This window comes from Coregonus lavaretus (genome assembly GCF_964263955.1).
Source record: "Coregonus lavaretus genome assembly, chromosome: 15".
NCBI lineage: Eukaryota > Metazoa > Chordata > Actinopteri > Salmoniformes > Salmonidae > Coregonus > Coregonus lavaretus.
In genome coordinates this window covers 6214664-6233407 of record NC_140002.1, presented here as the reverse complement: position 1 = coordinate 6233407, position 18744 = coordinate 6214664, and the positions used below count along the sequence as shown (strand labels likewise).

The 18744-nt window shown below is 44.2% G+C and overlaps 1 protein-coding gene across 2 annotated transcripts in view; it reads left to right on the top strand.

The window, feature by feature from the left end:
• dpysl3 (dihydropyrimidinase like 3) overlaps positions 1–18359 on the top strand; it is a 49885-nt gene extending 31526 nt beyond the window's left edge. The window contains exons 8-14 of one of the 2 annotated variants that reach the window (XM_084178001.1): positions 954–1074; positions 2192–2348; positions 4104–4245; positions 5600–5770; positions 12326–12505; positions 14741–14915; positions 16680–18359. In XM_084178001.1, the coding sequence (XP_084034127.1) occupies positions 954–1074; positions 2192–2348; positions 4104–4245; positions 5600–5770; positions 12326–12505; positions 14741–14915; positions 16680–16768 (1035 nt within the window). In that variant the 3' untranslated portion in view covers positions 16769–18359. The remainder of the gene's footprint in view (positions 1–953; positions 1075–2191; positions 2349–4103; positions 4246–5599; positions 5771–12325; positions 12506–14740; positions 14916–16679) is intronic. The other variant, XM_084178002.1, reaches the window with a different exon arrangement.
• Positions 18360–18744: the final 385 nt, after the last annotated feature.

Below are 18744 nucleotides of genomic sequence, written 5' to 3'. Positions count from 1 at the left end.
TACCCTTAACAAAAAACAGGGGGAAAAAAGGGTGAGACCCAAAGACAGTAAAAAAAAGACATTGTTCTAAAGAGAATGCTTTGAGTGTTTAAACCATGGACTTTGAGAAGAAAAAAAGACTTAACTTGTTGTGTCATGAATGTTTAGAGCTCAGTAGCCGCCTGTGCGCGGTTGAGGTGATCGGGGACACGCGGGGTGCGCATGTGTTGTATTGTATGGCAGTCATGGAATAAACTATTAAACACTCTGAATCTGAATCTGAAAAAAAATCTAAGTTCAGTAGTTATTTTCTAGTTATGTATAGCCAGAAGTCATAGTATAACCTTCTCAAGGGTACACCACAGGATATTACAGGAACAAACAAAACAATGTAAGGCATACAGAATTTGTCTTAATCTGCATTTACTGTAGTTAATTTAGACAACACCACTAACAGAGTGGAGCTTGGTCCCATATCAAGGCTGGCATTGCTCCATCAGTGATCATTTGCAGACTGGGTTACTGCAGAACACATTGGGTGCATCCCAATAATATCTCCTTTCTAAAGTGTGTACTTGTTCACTTCCCTTTGTAGATTTGAAAGGAAATTGTTGGTATATGGAAACTCCGTCTAGCCCATGCCTACGCCAATCCAATGCTTTGAAACATTTGTGGGGAGGAGTGAACGAGTGCACACTTTAGGAGGAAAGATAGATTATTGGGATGCACCCCCAGGATATGTTATTCCACCCTCCAGACAGTCAGACAACGCATGGTTCTCTCACACTGTATCTTCTCCACGTATCTTTCATTATTTCATCGTCAATGAGTGTGTCCAAGTGCACTGGCAGTAGTGGACATTACCAGTCCAGGGTTAGTTTAATCTGTTCAGAGACTAATTGATTGTTCTGTCTGCCTGTCTGTCTGTCTGCGCGTGTGTGTGTCGCGGTCTATCTGTCGATTCCCCCATCTAGCTGGAGGCAGAGGCTGTGTTCCGCGCCATCACCATTGCCAGCCAGACCAACTGCCCCCTGTATGTGACCAAGGTCATGAGCAAGAGTGCTGCCGACATCATCTCACAGGCCAGGAAAAAAGGTACACAGATTTCCAGTGTGGCTGTGATTGTGCTTTAATTACTGTGTCAAGTAGGCAGCTAACTTAGATATTTGTTAGTCACAATGAATGCATAGAAACAAGATAATCTATCTTTCATATCAGAACACGAGAGCTATGTCTTTACCTGCATGTCCCTTGAAGGTAGTTCAAGGTTGTCCTCACCTCTTAGTGCAACTTCACTGTTGCCTCCTAAACTCTCCTATTCTGTCAGATGATAGGAATGCACCTATGCCCTTATATGCTGATTCTGGTGTCTTGGTTCACACTCTAGATTTACACTATAGGTCTGGTCTGGTAGACACACCGGATACAAGATGAATCCCTAACTTATCACCCGGAGCTCACCGTAGCGAACTGTCAGAAACCTGTCTCTGCCATTCATCAGGAGCCCACGGCGGAGCAGGGAGAGAGAGTAGGCTTCTTGTACACGGTGGAGAGAAAGATATACACTTTTTGAAATGAGAGGAAAAAGAGAGGAAGGGAAAAATGCTGTTTGCATGTCCTCATGTAGGAAACATGTGAGGGGCGCTTGGTGCAGAGATGTGCTCCCAGGAGGCCTTGCTTTCATCACTGGCTGGCCCCGTTCCTCAGCGCTGACATACGATTCGTCATGTCAGAGCCCAAAGAGGGAATGAGACTTGCAAATAGCAGCAGGAAAGATAAACATGAGGCAAGGCTAGGAGACCATCAGATCTTTCCTACAAGCTGCTTTAGCTGGATTTCAGACCTTTTAGTTCCGTTAGATTCTCCCTTAAGTTCTTATGTTTCAAGCTTTACTTGTCACATGCACAAGTACAGTGAAATGCTTAACTTGCAAGCCCTTCCCAACAGTGCAGTATTCAATATCAAAATAGGATTTAAAAAAACTGGAGAAATGAGAAAGGAAGAAAAAAACTGGAGAATTGAAGCTATACATCTTTACAGGGTCAGTGCCAGTACCACATTTAAAATGTGCAAGGATACTGGACATTGTAAATTTGCTACTGGCACTGACCTGGGATAAACCTAGCAAGTTAACGAGTGAGTACATTTTTAGGAACATAAGGTGAGTTGATTTAATGTAGTCTCACCCTGGGTGATAACATCTTGTTCCCAGGTAACGTTGTGTTTGGCGAGCCAATCACGGCCAGCCTTGGGACTGACGGGACACACTATTGGAGCAAGAACTGGGCCAAGGCCGCCTCCTTTGTGACATCACCCCCCCTCAGCCCGGACCCAACCACCCCAGACTACCTGAACACATTACTGGCCAGGTAAAGAGCGCCCCCTGTTGACTGTATGTCACTCCACTGACCTATCATGTCCTCGCTGCATCTTTCCTCTCTGTGTTCTATGTCAATTGAAGGGTGCAAACATATTAGACTGAAAGGGTTCTGGAGGCGCTTCTAACCTCATGATGGATTTATTATTTATTGAACCTTTATTTTGACAGGGAGTCATGCTGAGACCAAGGTCTCTTTTACAGATCAATACACATCAATATACACTATACACATCAATAGACATCAAAATACACATCCAAATACACATCAATATACACATTAATATACACATCAATATACACTATACACATCAATAGACATCTAAATACACATTAATATACACAAAAATATACACTATACACATCAATATACACACTGATATACACTATACACATCAATAGACATCAAAATACACATCAATATACACCTTGATATACACTATACACATCAATATACACATTGATATACACTATACACATCAATTAACATCAAAATACACATCAATATACACCTCGAAATACACTATACACATCAATATACACATCATTATACACATCAATATACACTATACACATCAATATACACATCAATATACACTATACACCTCAATATACACATCAATATACACTATACACATCAATATACACCATACACATCAATATACACCTCAATATACACTATACACATCAATATACACTATACACATCAATATACACACCAATATACACATCAATATACACATATGGTTGCACAAGTTGGTCTGTTTGTCTGTTAGGAATGTAAGAGTGCTGTGTAAGAAAGGGAAGACATCTATAGCTGGAAAGAGGAGACCTTGGCACTTGACTCAGAGTAATCTATCTACTTTAGTCCCAGCTCTGCTGTGTTGTCTCAGCTATTCCAGCTGGATGTGAGCTTTTCCAGCTTTTCTGTATGGAATAAACTTTTTCCAGTTTGACATTTACATTTAAGTCATTTAGCAGACACTCTTATCCAGAGCGGCTTACAAATTGGTGCATTCAACTTAGGATAGCCAGTGGGACAACCACCCTTTCCCCCCTAGAAGGATTGCTGTTATACTATTCCAGGTATTCCTTAAAGAGGTAGGGTTTCAAGTGTCTCCGGAAGGTGGTCAGTGACTCCTTAAGGCAGGGGTGTTAAACTAATTCCACAGAGGGCTGAGCGTCTGCAGGTTTTAGTTTTTTCCTTTCAATTAAGCCCTAGACAACCAGGTGAGGGTTCCTTACTAATCAGTGACCTTAATTCATCAATCAAGTACAAGGGTGGAGTGAAAACCTGCAGGCACTCGGCCCTCCGTGGAATGAGTTTGACACATGTGCCTTAAGGGATCGTAGATAACAGCTATGAAGTAAAGCAATTATTTCAGGTCTGAAGCAGTACCTGTCAGAGTTTTACTCTGGAAGAGTGTTTTAATAATTGAATCTGCTGCTGAAAGCCACTGTTGTGTGCGATGTACAACATACTGCATCTCAACACATTTCTTACTACTGTTATCTGCTAAATGACTAAAATGTAATGTAATGTAAATAGCATGTTTCAGCTGCACAGCCATGGCTAAGTTTTCTCTCTCTCTCTCTCTCTCTCTCTCTCTCTCTCTCTCTCTCTCTCTCTCTCTCTCTCTCTCTCTCTCTCTCTCTCTCTCTCTCTCTCTCTCTCTCTCTCTCTCTCTCTCTCTCTCTCTCTCTCTCTCTCTCTCTCTCTCTCTCTCTCTCTCTCCCTCCCTCCCAGTGGTGACCTGAACGTGACTGGCAGTGCCCACTGCACCTTCAGCGTGGCCCAGAAGGCCATAGGGAAGGATGACTTCACTCAGATCCCTGAGGGTGTGAACGGAGTGGAGGAGAGGATGTCCCTCATCTGGGAGAAGGCTGTGGTGAGGATGGATGGATCGATGGACACCTGTCTGCATTGCATATGTCTCTCTCTCTTTCTTTGCATGCGTCCAAAAAAGCACCCTATTCCCTTTATAGTGCACTACTTTTGACTTGGGCCCATATGGCTCTGGTCAAAAGTGTACTATATAGGGAATAGGGTGCTATTTCGAATGCATACTCCGAGTCGGTATTCATGTCATAATAAGGAATTCCCATCGACCATGCCCACAAATTGGGGAAAGCAAACATTATTTTCCATTGACCCCCAGTGTGATTTTTTTAAATACTTAAATTGTGGGGACCTGTTGTCCAAGTAGGCTACACATAGCTATGTGTGTGGAAAACATTTCATTACAGGTAAGATATTTAACTTGTTTAGTATAGTCCGTGTGTAACTCCACTCACTACTTGTAGCTGTATAGTCCGTTTGTTTGTGTTGTTGGTCTTGGTTAGCTTAATGTTCTGGTTGGTAGCTAGCTAGCACTCACTCACGGTGCTCATGAAAAGGGGCATGAGGGAAGCCCTACAATATTTAGTTTTTCTAAGTAGTGAAAACACTTGGGAGCAGACAATGTTGAAAGTAATCTTTCCTTACAAATAGTTTTGTAATTGACTTAAACAAGCAGACAACAAGAACATTATTAAAAAATTGTCAAGTTTTTGCTGTGAGCCAATGGGGTATATTTTGCTGTGAGACATGGGTTGTTTTCCCCCAAGGTGGGCGGGGCCACAACGTTCTATTTAATCCCGACTGGGACCATCCTGTCTCTTTGTTTCATGTCCTTGTTTTCTCAGCTTCGCTATCCCTCACTAACCCTCTCTTTACATTGTTCCCTCTGAACCATTTTAGCTACTCTGAGTACTTCCTCCAGTTAATGCTGCACATTCTCCACAGTTCACTGCAGCTCCTCCTCTGTCCTCTTCCCTAATGCCTCTGGTAGTGTGGTTTAGTGTTTCTATGACTACTCTTGTTTTCGCTCTCTATCTCTGGATCTGTCCCCCCACAATATAACAGTATAGATCTATTTTTTTTTCTCCTAATTGTTGTTCTTGCTCATTCATGTGCAAACAGACTTGGGTTTGTATTTTCTTGACAGCTGTGTTATGAATGAAGAGTTGTGGTGCAGCTTTGCCTCAGAATTATGGCAAAAAACACATGGTCTCAGCTCTAGCATTGACAGGGTGTGTGTGTGTGTGCGTGCGTGTGTGTGTGTGTGTGTTCTTGCGTGCAACTACAAGAGTACCACCACCCACCAGTCAGCTTGAAAAGCGTCTTTATTTAACTTCTTTGTTTAGGTAGCACTTCACCATTATAACATTTTGACAAGTCAGCATTTTTTCCTGCTCACTCAGACCACTGGCAAGATGGACGAGAACATGTTTGTTGCTGTGACGAGCACCAACGCCGCCAAGATCCTAAACCTGTACCCCCGTAAGGGCCGGATAGCTGTGGGCTCCGATGCTGACCTGGTCATTTGGGACTCAGATGCTGTCCGCACCATCACCGCCAAGACACACAACTCGGTAAGAGGTCAAAGGCTAGGGGAGAAGAAAGTTCACATGTATTTATTTTTTAGGGAAAGTGGTTTTGCCTCTGGAAGCAACGTCAGCACAAGAACTGTTCGTCGGGAGCTTCATGAAATGGGTTTCCATGGTCAAACATAAAAGACTTAAAAACATGAAACATACATGAACTATTGACAGCGACTACAAATCAAATCAAATCAAATTTTATTGGTCACATACACGTGTTTAGCAGATGTTATTGCGGGTGTACCGAAATGCTTGTGCTTCTAGTAATATCTAACAATTTCACAACATATACCCAATACACAAAAATCTAAATAAGGAATGAATTAAGAATATATACAGTGAGGGAAAAAGTATTTGATCCCCTGCTGATTTTGTACGTTTGCCCACTGACAAAGAAATGATCAGTCTATAATTTTAATGGTAGGTTTATTTGAACAGTGAGAGACAGAATAACAACAGAAAAATCCAGAAAAACGCATGTCAAAAATGTTATAAATTGATTTGCATTTTAATGAGGGAAATAAGTATTTGACCCCTCTGCAAAACATGACTTAGTACTTGGTGGCAAAACCCTTGTTGGCAATCACAGACGTCAGACGTTTCTTGTAGTTGGCCACCAGGTTTGCACACATCTCAGGAGGGATTTTGTCTCACTCCTCTTTGCAGATCTTCTCCAAGTCATTAAGGTTTCGAGGCTGACGTTTGGCAACTCGAACCTTCAGCTCCCTCCACAGATTTTCTATGGGATTAAGGTCTGGAGACTGGCTAGGCCACTCCAGGATCTTAATGTGCTTCTTCTTGAGCCACTCCTTTGTTGCCTTGGCCCTGTGTGTTTTGGGTCATTGTCATGCTGGAATACCCATCAACGACCCATTTTCAATGCCCTGGCTGAGGGAAGGAGGTTCTCACCCAAGATTTGATGGTACATGGCCCCGTCCATCGTCCCTTTGATGCGGTGAAGTTGTCCTGTCCCCTTAGCAGAAAAACACCCCCACAGCATAATGTTTCCACCTCTATGTTTGACGGTGGGGATGGTGTTCTTGGGGTCATAGGCAGCATTCCTCCTCCTCCAAACACGGCGAGTTGAGTTGATGCCAAAGAGCTCGATTTTGGTCTCATCTGACCACAACACTTTCACCCAGTTCTCCTCTGAATCATTCAGATGTTCATTGGCAAACTTCAGACGGGCCTGTATATGTGCTTTCTTGAGCAGGGGGACCTTGCGGGCGCTGCAGGATTTCAGTCCTTCACGGTGTAGTGTGTTACCAATTGTTTTCTTGGTGACTATGGTCCCAGCTGCCTTGAGATCATTGACAAGATCGTCCCGTGTAGTTCTGGGCTGATTCCTCACCGTTCTCATGATCATTGCAACTCTACGAGGTGAGATCTTGCATGGAGCCCCAGGTCGAGGGAGATTGACAGTTCTTTTGTGTTTCTTCCATTTGCGAATAATCGCACCAACTGTTGTCACCTTCTCACCAAGCTGCTTGGCGATGGTCTTGTAGCCCATTCCAGCCTTTTGTAGGTCTACAATCTTGTCCGTGACATCCTTGGAGAGCTCTTTGGCCTTGGCCATGGTGGAGAGTTTGGAATCTGATTGATTGATTGCTTCTGTGGACAGGTGTCTTTTATACATGTAAAAAGCTGAGATTAGTGTGCTCCTAATCTCAGCTCGTTACCTGTATAAAAGACACCTGGGAGCCAGAAATCTTTCTGATTGAGAGGGGGTCAAATACTTATTTCCCTCATTAAAATGCAAATCAATTTATAACATTTTTGACATGCGTTTTTCTTGATTTTTTTGTTGTTATTCTGTCTCTCACTGTTCAAATAAACCTACCATTAAAATTATAGTCTGGTCATTTCTTTGTCAGTGGGCAAACGTACAAAATCAGCAGGGGATCAAATACTTTTTTCCCTCACTGTACATAGATGGACGATGTAATGACACAAAACATTTCCTGAGCTAATAATGTAAAAAATAATACATAAAAAAACAAAATACCGCAACGTTTCCTAAGAGCCAGTCGCATAGGGGGATACAATGAATGCAAGAGACTGAATACACCAAAGTCGAGGAGTCCTCACATGATAGTCAGCATCTCAATGACCTTATAGTGCATTTTACATTTAAGCCATCAATGTGCCAGGGTCCGTCAGGTCACTGTGGTTTAACAGGACAAGGAGGAGTGTCTGTTAAACCACATATGTGCTGACAGTCACATCATAGCAGGCTTGGTGAAATCTGTCTGCTGGTTATTGTGGACATTCCGTTTTTGTCAGAGATCTGCGCCGCTGCAAGGGAAACATGGTTTTCCAACGCTGGCGTGCTTCCAGTGACCTTTCAGTTTCTCCGAATGGAAATGAACTCCCTGTAGACTCCCTGCACACAGGAGCCCAGAGCGTACACTACAGTGCTGGGTTAAACACAGGAAGTGTCCACTCAGGAAATCAAGCTCTTCCTGCTGCAGACACAGCGAACGAGGGAGTGAGCGAGAGAGAAAGAGACAGAGAGAGCTAAGAGAAAAGCTGAATAGTACAATGAAGAGGTGTGGAAAGACAGAAACACGGAGAGAGTTAGAGAACGACAAAGAGAGGAGGAGAAAGAAAGAGTTGGAAAAAGATGGGACAAGTTTTCAATGGCTTTTCCATACATGGTAAAGATCCAGCGAGACCCAAGGTTCTTGCATAATGATGTCAGCTTGTCATTTCCTGCTTGTAGCCCCTCCAGACAACAGAACAAGCACATAAGAACACAGAACAAGGGCTCCTGTCCATGTTAATGATGGCTACGGTGATCTAAGGTGCACGGTAGTTAAGTGCTTTACAACCTATCTGTGTATCCCTCCCTCTGTAGTAAATGCAAGTATCTGAAATGTTTTGATCTGGTTAGCTTTGTTTATGTTGTTGCACATAGAACACAGCCGTGACATCATACTTGGTAGACATGGAGCCTTATGTCCAGTCTAGAGGAGGCTGGTGGGAGGAGCTATAGGAGGACGGGCTCATTGTAATGGCTGGAATGGAATCAATGGAACAGAGTCAAACATGTGGTTTCCATATGTTTGCTGTGTTTGATACGGTTCCATTAATTCCATTCCAGTCTTTAAAATGAGCCCGTCTTCCTATAGCTCTTCCCACCAGCCTCCTCTGGTCCTGTCCTGGCCTGAATCTGTAACACACTAAACAGCAGGGCCGTGTGCACAGGAACACACAGACCATAGAAGAGAAGGGGGCAACAGATTGCAAAAAACGATGTTGAGAGAGACAGAATGATAGACGGAACAAGAGAGTTTAGTGGCAGGAGAATAGAAAGAGGGGGAATGGATCAGAGAGGACCAGCGAGAGTGAAGGAGAGTAGGAAGAAAGTGGGAGAGAAAGTGGTAGAGAGAGAGAGAGGGAGCGAGAGAGTAGAGAGAGTAGAGAGAGTAGAGAGAGTAGAGAGAGTAGAGAGAGAGAGAGAGCGAGAGAGTAGAGAGAGTAGAGAGAGTAGAGAGAGAGAGAGAGAGTAGAGAGAGAGAGAGAGAGAGAGAGAGAGAGAGAGAGAGAGAGAGAGAGAGAGAGAGAGAGAGAGAGAGAGAGAGAGAGAGAGAGAGAGAGAGAGAGAGAGAGAGAGAGAGAGAGAGAGAGAGAGAGAGAGAGAGAGAGAGAGAGAGAGAGAGAGAGAGAGAGAGAGAGAGAGAGAGAGAGAGAGAGAGAGAGAGAGAGAGAGAGAGAGAGAGAGAGAGAGTGTAGAGAGAGTGATGCTTGGAGTCATAAGCCCCAGCTGTGCGATGGCAGCTGTTTGTCTTTATATGCCAAATGGAGGTGTATGAGAAACAGGCCGACTGGATGATGAGGAATTAAGAGGAGGTGGAGGAGGAGGAGGAGGAGGAGGGTTATTTCTCTCTCTTCTCCAACACATTGTTAATAAAGGCAGAACCATCGTCTTATCTCTACAGAGACGGCCTGCCTGCCTACCCAGCCGCCCGACAACCCGCCTCCTCTTTTCCTCTGTCCCCACAGCCAAACTGGGTCTGTATCTCCATGACTCTACTTCCCTCAATACGTTCTCTGTCTTACTACAACACATAGAATGGCCTCTCATCAGACCAGTTTAAAGAGCGATATGTCCAAATCTGATTTACTTCAGTGGAATTAGCCGGCTCTTCATCTGAATTAGTGTTTCGGCTCATAATGTAAATCACAGACAGTCTTTGGTGCGTGAGGGCATGCGTTTCAGAGTCCCTTTATTGTTAATTTTTTCCATACATGTAAACTCTCCGGCTCCATTTGTGTCAGACGAGTGACTGTCAGACTGCAGAAAACTGGAAATAGTTGCGTTTACGTGGGAGCCGGTTGCTTCTGCATTGCTGTATTGTCATTTCCTCTGCTTGAAAGAGCGTTATGAGCACTTGAAAGGTAATGCAGCTGCTCATCGTTTGTTGAACTGGGTTGTGCTTGTGAATCGCTACAGTAAGGAACAGCAGCATAACAGAATGTACTGGGGTGCAACAGAGGGAAAAGTAGGCTAGAGTTTTTGTTTTTGTCATTTTGTCATTTGTCATTCTCCTCTCTTTAGTTGGCCTAACACCACTGACCAAGACATACAATATCCAGTTAAAGATGCACTATGGTTGCTAAAATTGCACTATTTCCTGGTTGCTAAAATTGTAATAGTTCGCCTAATTTCAGTTTATGTGACAAAAAAAGCAAGTATAGTGTAGAAAATCATTGTACTGCTGTGAAATATATTTTCCATAACCAAAAATATTGTATTTTCAGCTGTTTGAAGCTGGTGTACAAAACCGAAACACATAGAACAGATACATCTCATTCCAAAATCATGGGCATTAATATGGAGTTGGTCCCCCTTTTGCTGCTATAACAGCTTCCACTCTTCTGGGAAGGCTTTCCACTAGATGTTGGAACATTGCTGCGGGGACTTGCTTCCATTCAGCCACAAGAGCATTAGTGAGGTCGGGCACTGATGTTGGGTGATTAGGCCTGGCTCGCAGTCGGCATTCCAATTAATCCCAAAGGTGTTCGATGGGGTTGAGGTCAGGGCTCTGTGCAGGCCAGTCAAGTTCTTCCACACCGATCTCGACAAACCATTTCTGTATGGACCTCGCTTTGTGCACAGGGGCATTGACATGCTGAAACAGAAAAGGGCCTTCCCCAAACTGTTACCACAAAGTTGGAAGCACAGAATCATCTAGAATGTCATTGTATACTGTAGATTTAAGATTTCCCTTCACTGGAACTAAAGGGCCTAGCCCGAACCATGAAAAACAGCCCCAGACCATTATTCCTCCTCCACCAAACTTTACAGTTGGCACTATGCATTCGGGCAGGTAGCATTCTCCTGGCATACGCCAAACCCATATTTGTCCATTGGACTGCCAGATGGTGAAGAGTGATTCATCACTCCAGAGTCCAATGGCGGTGAGCTTTAAACCACTCCAACCAAACGCTTGGCGTTGCACATGGTGATCTTAGGCTTGTTTGCGGCTGCTCGGCCATGGAAACCCATTTCATGAAGCTCCCGACGAACAGTTCTTGTGCTGACGTTGCTTCCAGAGGCAGTTTGTACCTCGGTAGTGAGTGTTGCAACTGAGAACAGACTATTTTTACACGCTACGCGCTTCAGCACTTGCCGGTCCTGTTCTGTGAGCTTGTGTGGCCTAACACTTTGCGGCTGAGCCGTTGTTGCTCCTAGACGTTTCCACTTCACAATAACAGCACTTACAGATGACTGGGGCAGCTCTAGCAGGGCAGAAATTTGACCAACTGACTATGACGATGCCACGTTGAAAGTCACTGAGCTCATCAGTAAGGCCATTCTACTGTTAATGTTTGTCTATCATTTTACATTTACATTTTTGTCATTTAGCAGACGCTCTTATCCAGAGCGACTTACAGTTAGTGAGTGCATACATTATTTATTCATATTTTTTTCATACTGGCCCCCCGTGGGAATTGAACCCACAACCCTGGCGTTGCAAACGCCATGCTCTACCAACTGAGCTACATGCCAGCCATACCCTCCCCTACCCTGGACGACGCTGGGTCAATTGTGCGCCGCCCCATGGGTCTCCCGGTAGCGGCCGGCTACGACAGAGCCTGGATTCGAACCAGGATCTCTAGTGGCACAGCTAGCACTGCGATGCAGTGCCTTAGACCACTGCGCCACTCGGGAGGAGATTGCCTGGCTGTGTGCTCGATTTTATACACCTGTCAGCAACGGGTGTGGCTGAAATAGTCGAATCCACTAAATTGAAGGGGTGTCCACATACCTTTGGATATATAGTGTGTACTGCTTCTTAGACTTGCTTTCTTTCAATGAGAATGGCAGATCTATAACTCACATTTTTGTGTGAATATGGTCGGGTCGCACAAAAAGTTATATATTGCAGCTTTAATGTATAACGTGTGTGTTTGTCTGTGTGTGTTTGACTGTGTGTTTGTTTGTGTGTGTTTGACTCAGTGTGTATTTGACTCTGTGTGTGTTTGACTCTGTGTGTGCACATGTGCCTGCGGTCATGTCTCTGCTTGTGTGTTTTCAAGGCTGCTGAGTACAATGTGTTTGAGGGCATGGAGCTCCGTGGTGCCCCCTCGGTGGTGATCTGCCAGGGGAAGCTGGTGCTGGAGGATGGGAACCTGCACGCCACCTCCGGGGTCGGCCGCTTTATCCCCTGCATCCCCTTCCCGGACTTCGCCTACAAGCGCGTCAAGGCCAGGAAGCAGGTAAAAGATGCTCACCTCTCTCCTTACTTTCTAGTCAACATCTGAGTAACTGTCTCTGGACTCTGAGTAACTGTCTCCATTTTATACAATTATTGAACAATATAAAAGTATTTCCAATGAACATATTCCCAACGCTTCAGTTCTGTCTTAGAATACGTTTTATATGGATTGTTTTGTCACGGGACAGTGTTAGTATGTGACACTGAGCCAAGGTAAAGGACTGTGAGGTCTGTGAGGCGGCATGTAGCCTAGCGGTTAAGAGCGTTGGGCCCGTAAACGAAAGGTTGCTGGTTTGAATCCTTGAGCCAACCAGGTGAAAAATCAGTCAATGTGGATAACAGTTGCTTAATGACTAATAAAAAAGGTCAGTGAGTTGGGGACATCTGTGAGTGTTTTCTCAGTGGTTAGGGATTAATCAGCACTAATCTGATGCAGAGCTGAGATGAGCCATCCAGCACCGACAAACATGGAAGATGGCACTACAGCTTTCCATTAAAGACAGCTTAGCTTTACGCAAATGCACAATGCTGCTGTGGCTCAGCCCATGCCACACATCATCAGACTTACCATCAATCTCAATGTACTTTACATACCTGAATGGTAATCCAAAGTGTGTTCAATGGAGTCAGATTGTAATCAGATTGCTTAGCTGTTTATCACACCAACCCGAACTGTACACAAAGGGCATCTGTCCTCTCTGGCGGCAGTGGCACTGTCTGTCATGGAAAGCACAAGATAAAAATAGCTAACAGAGTGTGTAATGCAGATGGGAATTGCCAGAAACTGCAGTAATGGTGTCCTAACTACCTCTATGGGTGATCTCATTATATCCAGGAGGAAGACAGACATTTGATGTAGGTGATGGAGAATGGGGGGATGGAAGGAGGGTAAGGGGAATGGGGGGATGGAAGGAGGGTAAGGGGAATGGGGGGATGGAAGGAGGGTAAGGGGAATGGGGAGATGGAAGGAGGGTAAGGGGAATGGGGGGATGGAAGGAGGGTAAGGGGAATGGGGGGATGGAAGGAGGGTAAGGGGAATGGGGAGATGGAAGGAGGGTAAGGGGAATGGGGAGATGGAAGGAGGGTAAGGGGAATGGGGAGATGGAAGGAGGGTAAGGGGAATGGGGGGGATGGAAGGAGGGTAAGGGGAATGGGGGGATGGAAGGATGGAAGGAGGGTAAGGGGAATGGGGGGATGGAAGGATGGAAGGAGGGTAAGGGGAATGGGGGGATGGAAGGAGGGTAAGGGGAATGGGGGGGATGGAAGGAGGGTAAGGGAAATGTGGGGATGTAATGAAGGTAAGATAAATTGGGGGCATGGAAGGAGGGTAAGGGGAATGGGGGGATGGAAGGAGGGTAAGGGGAATGTGGGGATGGAATGAGGGTAAGGGGAATGGGGGCATGGAAGGAGGGTAAGGGGAATGGGGGGATGGAAGGAGGGTATGGGGAATGGGGGGATGTAAACAGGTGATGGGGGATGGGAGGATGGGGTGGTATGTGTGGGAGATAAGTGTTATCTCAGACTTGAGGATTCATCTCAGGGGCGTTGGCTGTTGGCTGTGGGTTGCATACTGTAACAACTGACTGCCAGGGAGTGCCTGTTGTAGCAATGTGTAATGGTTTTGAAGGGATACGATGTGTCCATGGGGTTGCTCATATTACTGGTGTTGGTGGATACTCAACAGGAAGTGTGCTATTTTAGGTGGATATTTCAACACAGTGGGTTATATTATATGAGTTGTGTTCTACTTGAATGGGCTACCCTCCAATTCTGGCATCATTCTCTTTTTCCCTAGACTATAGAGATGTTTCTTTGGTGAGACCTATGTATTAATGCAATTTTGATCTTGGTTTCGGTAAGTGTTTTCTGATGCTCCTAGCTCAGCTTCCAGGGATTCCTTAGTCACATGACCCTAGGACAGAGGACAGCTGCTGGCATGTTCAATAAGAAGTGAGTCTGTCAGTAAATCTGGAAGTGCTTTCCTTTGGAAAACACTGGGTGAAATATGCATTTGCACAAAGCATTCTACAAACAACCCCAAGAATCTAATTCCAAACAGGTATTGTCATGGAGAACTGTTATAAAGTTACCAACATAAATTATTATCTCTCTCTCTCTTTATCTCTCTCTCTCGTCTATCTCCCTCTCTTTGTCCATCTCTCTCCTTCTCTCTCCCTCGATCTACCCACTCTCTCTCTCTTTATCTCTCCCCCCCCCCCCACCCCCCCCCTCTCAGTTGGCAGTTCTGCGGGCAGTGCCCAGGGGCATGTATGATGGTCCTGTGTCTGACTTCTCGCCCATGTCCCGTGGCGGTACCCCCTCAGCGTCTGCCCGTAACTCCCCCACCAAGCAGCCTGTGAGGAACCTGCACCACTCCGGCTTTAGCTTAGCAGGTAACCCTGCACAGCGTGGTGAGCTTCAGCAACCTTTTCATTTACCCATCTGTCTTCCCATCCCTGGCTGTCATAGGAAGTGCCAGGAACCTGACCCACACACACACATACACAAGCAAGCAAGCACACACACATACACACAAGCAAGCACGCCCACACACACACACACACACACACACACACACACACACACACACACACTCAACAGTCAGCATTGACATATTACAATGCACTTCACACATCATACAGTAGGTCAACTTTGCCATTTGTCTGTGAAAGTTACAATAACTTTCAGGTGAAATCTGACATTTTACCATAATCACATTTTAAGCCTTAATTTCATAATTTGTTTGTGGTAAGTAATGCACACAGCACAATACTTTTGTCCCTCAGCCGTCCTGGTGCTTCCAGACAGTGCTCTTTATGTCCTTCAGCTGTCCTGGTGCTTCCAGACAGTGCTCTTTATGTCCTTCAGCTGTCCTGGTGCTTCCAGACAGTGCTCTTTATGTCCTTCAGCTGTCCTGGTGCTTCCAGACAGTGCTCTTTATGTCCTTCAGCTGTCCTGGTGCTTCCAGACAGTGCTCTTTATGTCCCTCAGCTGTCCTGGTGCTTCCAGACAGTGCTCTTTATGTCCTTCAGCTGTCCTGGTGCTTCCAGACAAGTGCTCTTTATGTTTCTCAAGTCATTTTGTTATTTCTTTACTTTCTGTCACAACATTGATTTGATTGATTTCAGCTTCACACAGATTTATCTTGGTTCTCTCTCTCTCTCTCTCTTCTCTCTCTCTCTCTCTCTCTCTCTCTCTCTCTCTCTCTCTCTCTCTCTCTCTCTCTCTCTCTCTCTCTCTCTCTCGCTCTCTCATAATATCTTTATGCATCTTAATTAAATATACAGTATGTTCTAAGATCTTGCATCTCACTTTCTTAGTCATTGCCTGCCTAATGAAGCTTGTCTAATGAGTGGGTTGAATGAGGCTGATGATAATTTATTTAGCTAAAGTTACATTATTCACATAACCAATAGCAGAGACTAGTTGAGTGTTGAGTGACAGGGCGATTGTATACATCTGCAACCTCGTATCACTAGGTACAACCTTTCAGGGAGGAGCCAAGTAAACAATAGTTTAACTGGAACAATTGATGTGTGATGTACTGATGCAGGAGGTGGAGGGTGACCAGCATTGGAAAGTATTTAGTGAGGGTTATTACCATCCCTTCCAGAGAACCAGAGAGCCTGCTTTCTTTCCCCAGCCTGTGTGTTTATAATACAGGCCTGGCCTATTCACTCCCTCTGGCTTCCCACTGTTAGGCTACTAGCTACTCATTCTGGGAATAGACATCCTTCTCACCCACCTCCAGTACACAAAAGAACACACACACACACTTACACCTACGTGCACACAAACCTACAGGGTTGATATACTGGATATATTTCTCTGTCTTCAGATGTGAAGTAACCTTGTCTGTGTTTTGTCATGCAGAGAGAGTGAATTCTGCCTAGCATTCTACAGTTCTACAGTATACTAGACCCTGGCCTGGAGTGAGTTTAAGATTTAAGACAGTAGGCGTAAATCTCTCCTTGTCCAATATGTCAATTTAATCCAGGGCTAATCCCAATCCCGTTGGCCTTTATTCCAGAGGTCTCCAAGGAGGGCCAAGGTCAGGTCACCTAGTTGGTTTGTCGTGTGATGAACGATAGTCGCTAGTGGAGGAAACTGGCTGGAGCTGGCTTTGTTAATGGGAAGCTTAAAGAGACTGTGCTATAATCCTGTTTGTCTGTTAGGTCCCCCCACCACAGAGGATGTCCGGCCAGCGGGACGCCGCATCGTAGTTCCCCCTGGTGGTCGCTCCAACATCACATCCCTCAGCTAAGAGGTTGAACCAGGAGAGAGACCAGTCAGAAGATGGCAACAGCCATTGGGAGAAGATGGAGACATGATTAGTTTAAACAAGTTAAGTTGAGTAAAACACTGAATCCTCATGCCTTACCAACCACAATGCTACCTGCTTAAGCTTCTAAAAGCACAGTACTCCTCCTCCTAGGGAATTGCAGGTCAGTCACTAGAACAAAATATTAATACATTTGTTTACAAAAAGATTGGGTTTGCATGCTCTGGAATAACAGGAGCATGTTCATAACCAGAATATAGGTGATCAATTTGTATTACTGTCCCTCACTGTCTACATTAGTAATTGTGTCAACTGTGTATTGACAGTTTAGGCTGTACTCTGAATCCATAATATAGTTAAATAAACCTCATGATACCAATTTCCACAGTGTTCTGATGCTTGTTACCTAGGAAAAGTAATACTGCCTTTTTCTTCCACCATGTTTGGCTTTCAATATCACCCTTTTTGAGTACTAGTCTGCAGATATAGTTCCCTAGCAATGTAATAATAACATGCAGTAACGTCCATTACTGCTAGGTGGCATTGTGAGTACGTATGGTAGCTGTAACGTAGCTTTGTGAATGATGTTGTCGCTGCCTCCCTGGGTTGTTGAACCAGGAGTGACAGTCATTAAATATTGTCTTGTTTCTTATTCTTTTTCTTGAAGATTAAAACTAATCTGGTAATACAATAGCATGTTATAAGGTAGAAATGGTTGTCATGTTTAATTTCCCCCTGCGCTCCGTTCCATCCTGGCTATAGATTACATTGCGAGAAACCGTCCTTTGCATTTGCTTCAAGCTTAATGCCTTTTCCTATTCATACCGTTTAGCAAGTCAACTGGGTGGTAAAAAGGAAAATGTAACCCTTGCACAAGAAGTAAAACCAAGCTTAACTTCCAAGGCCTGGGTCGTGAAATTGTAATTATGAGCTTTGTGAACATTAATACATTAAAAAAAAAAAATATGATAAAAGTAACAAACCTTTGAAATAACAGTAATTTACCTCTGGTTTTATTTCTATTTTCCTGACAATGCGGGCTCTCGTTTTGAAGCAACAGACCGTCATACCCTGCATTCAACAACAAAACATTGAAACATAATGTTGTGCTGGTTTAAATCGCAATACTCCGAAGGTCTCCACATTGCTGTACACTTTAGCTGACTGACAGCCCTTGGTTTGGTAACTAACTAACACCAAGGGGAGTACAGACAGGCGTAACCCTGGGTCTTTTCTATGCTTCTGGTCTGTCTACCTGTCCCAGACAAAGCAGGGGATTGTAGTATGTTTTTAGAATGAGGCGAGGAGGAGGAGGATGAGAGCTTTATTTTTGCCATCCCAATCAGCTGAGGAAGAGGTCGTGAGGAGGTCGTTGTGTTTTATTGAGTGATGATGTGGAATTCCAAGCAATCCAAGTGGTGATTATATTTATGTTAGTTTGACTTGATCTTTTTTATAGTTTTTATGTTATTTTTTTACTGTTGTATCAAAACCCAGAGAAGGCAGGTCAAAACAACATTGAGGTGTGATGTGGTGGTATGAACTGTTCCTGAATAAACATGAGTTGCAACTGACTGGTTGTCACTGTTTGATTTCTCAATATACAGTATAGTAGATATAAAAATATACCTTTTAATGTACTCTGAACATGACCGGTCCAGGATGAATCACATTCTTACCAGAGCACATTGTTAACATCTCTCATAGAAATGTGATGTGTAGATCTGACAGTTAGTTGCCATTTATTAGATAGAATATGTAATATAACAGCAATCTATCTGCACCATTCTGGGTTAATAGCTCTATTGTGTTGGGAATTTCCAATTTTCAGACCCATTGTTAAGCCTGGCAGTATTCTTGTCACCACTCTGTTATAATTGTTATGTTTTATAGCCAGTTAAAGTCTCATGACATCACTTTTGATGGGTGTAATAATGACAGGCTGAGAAGATTTCGGC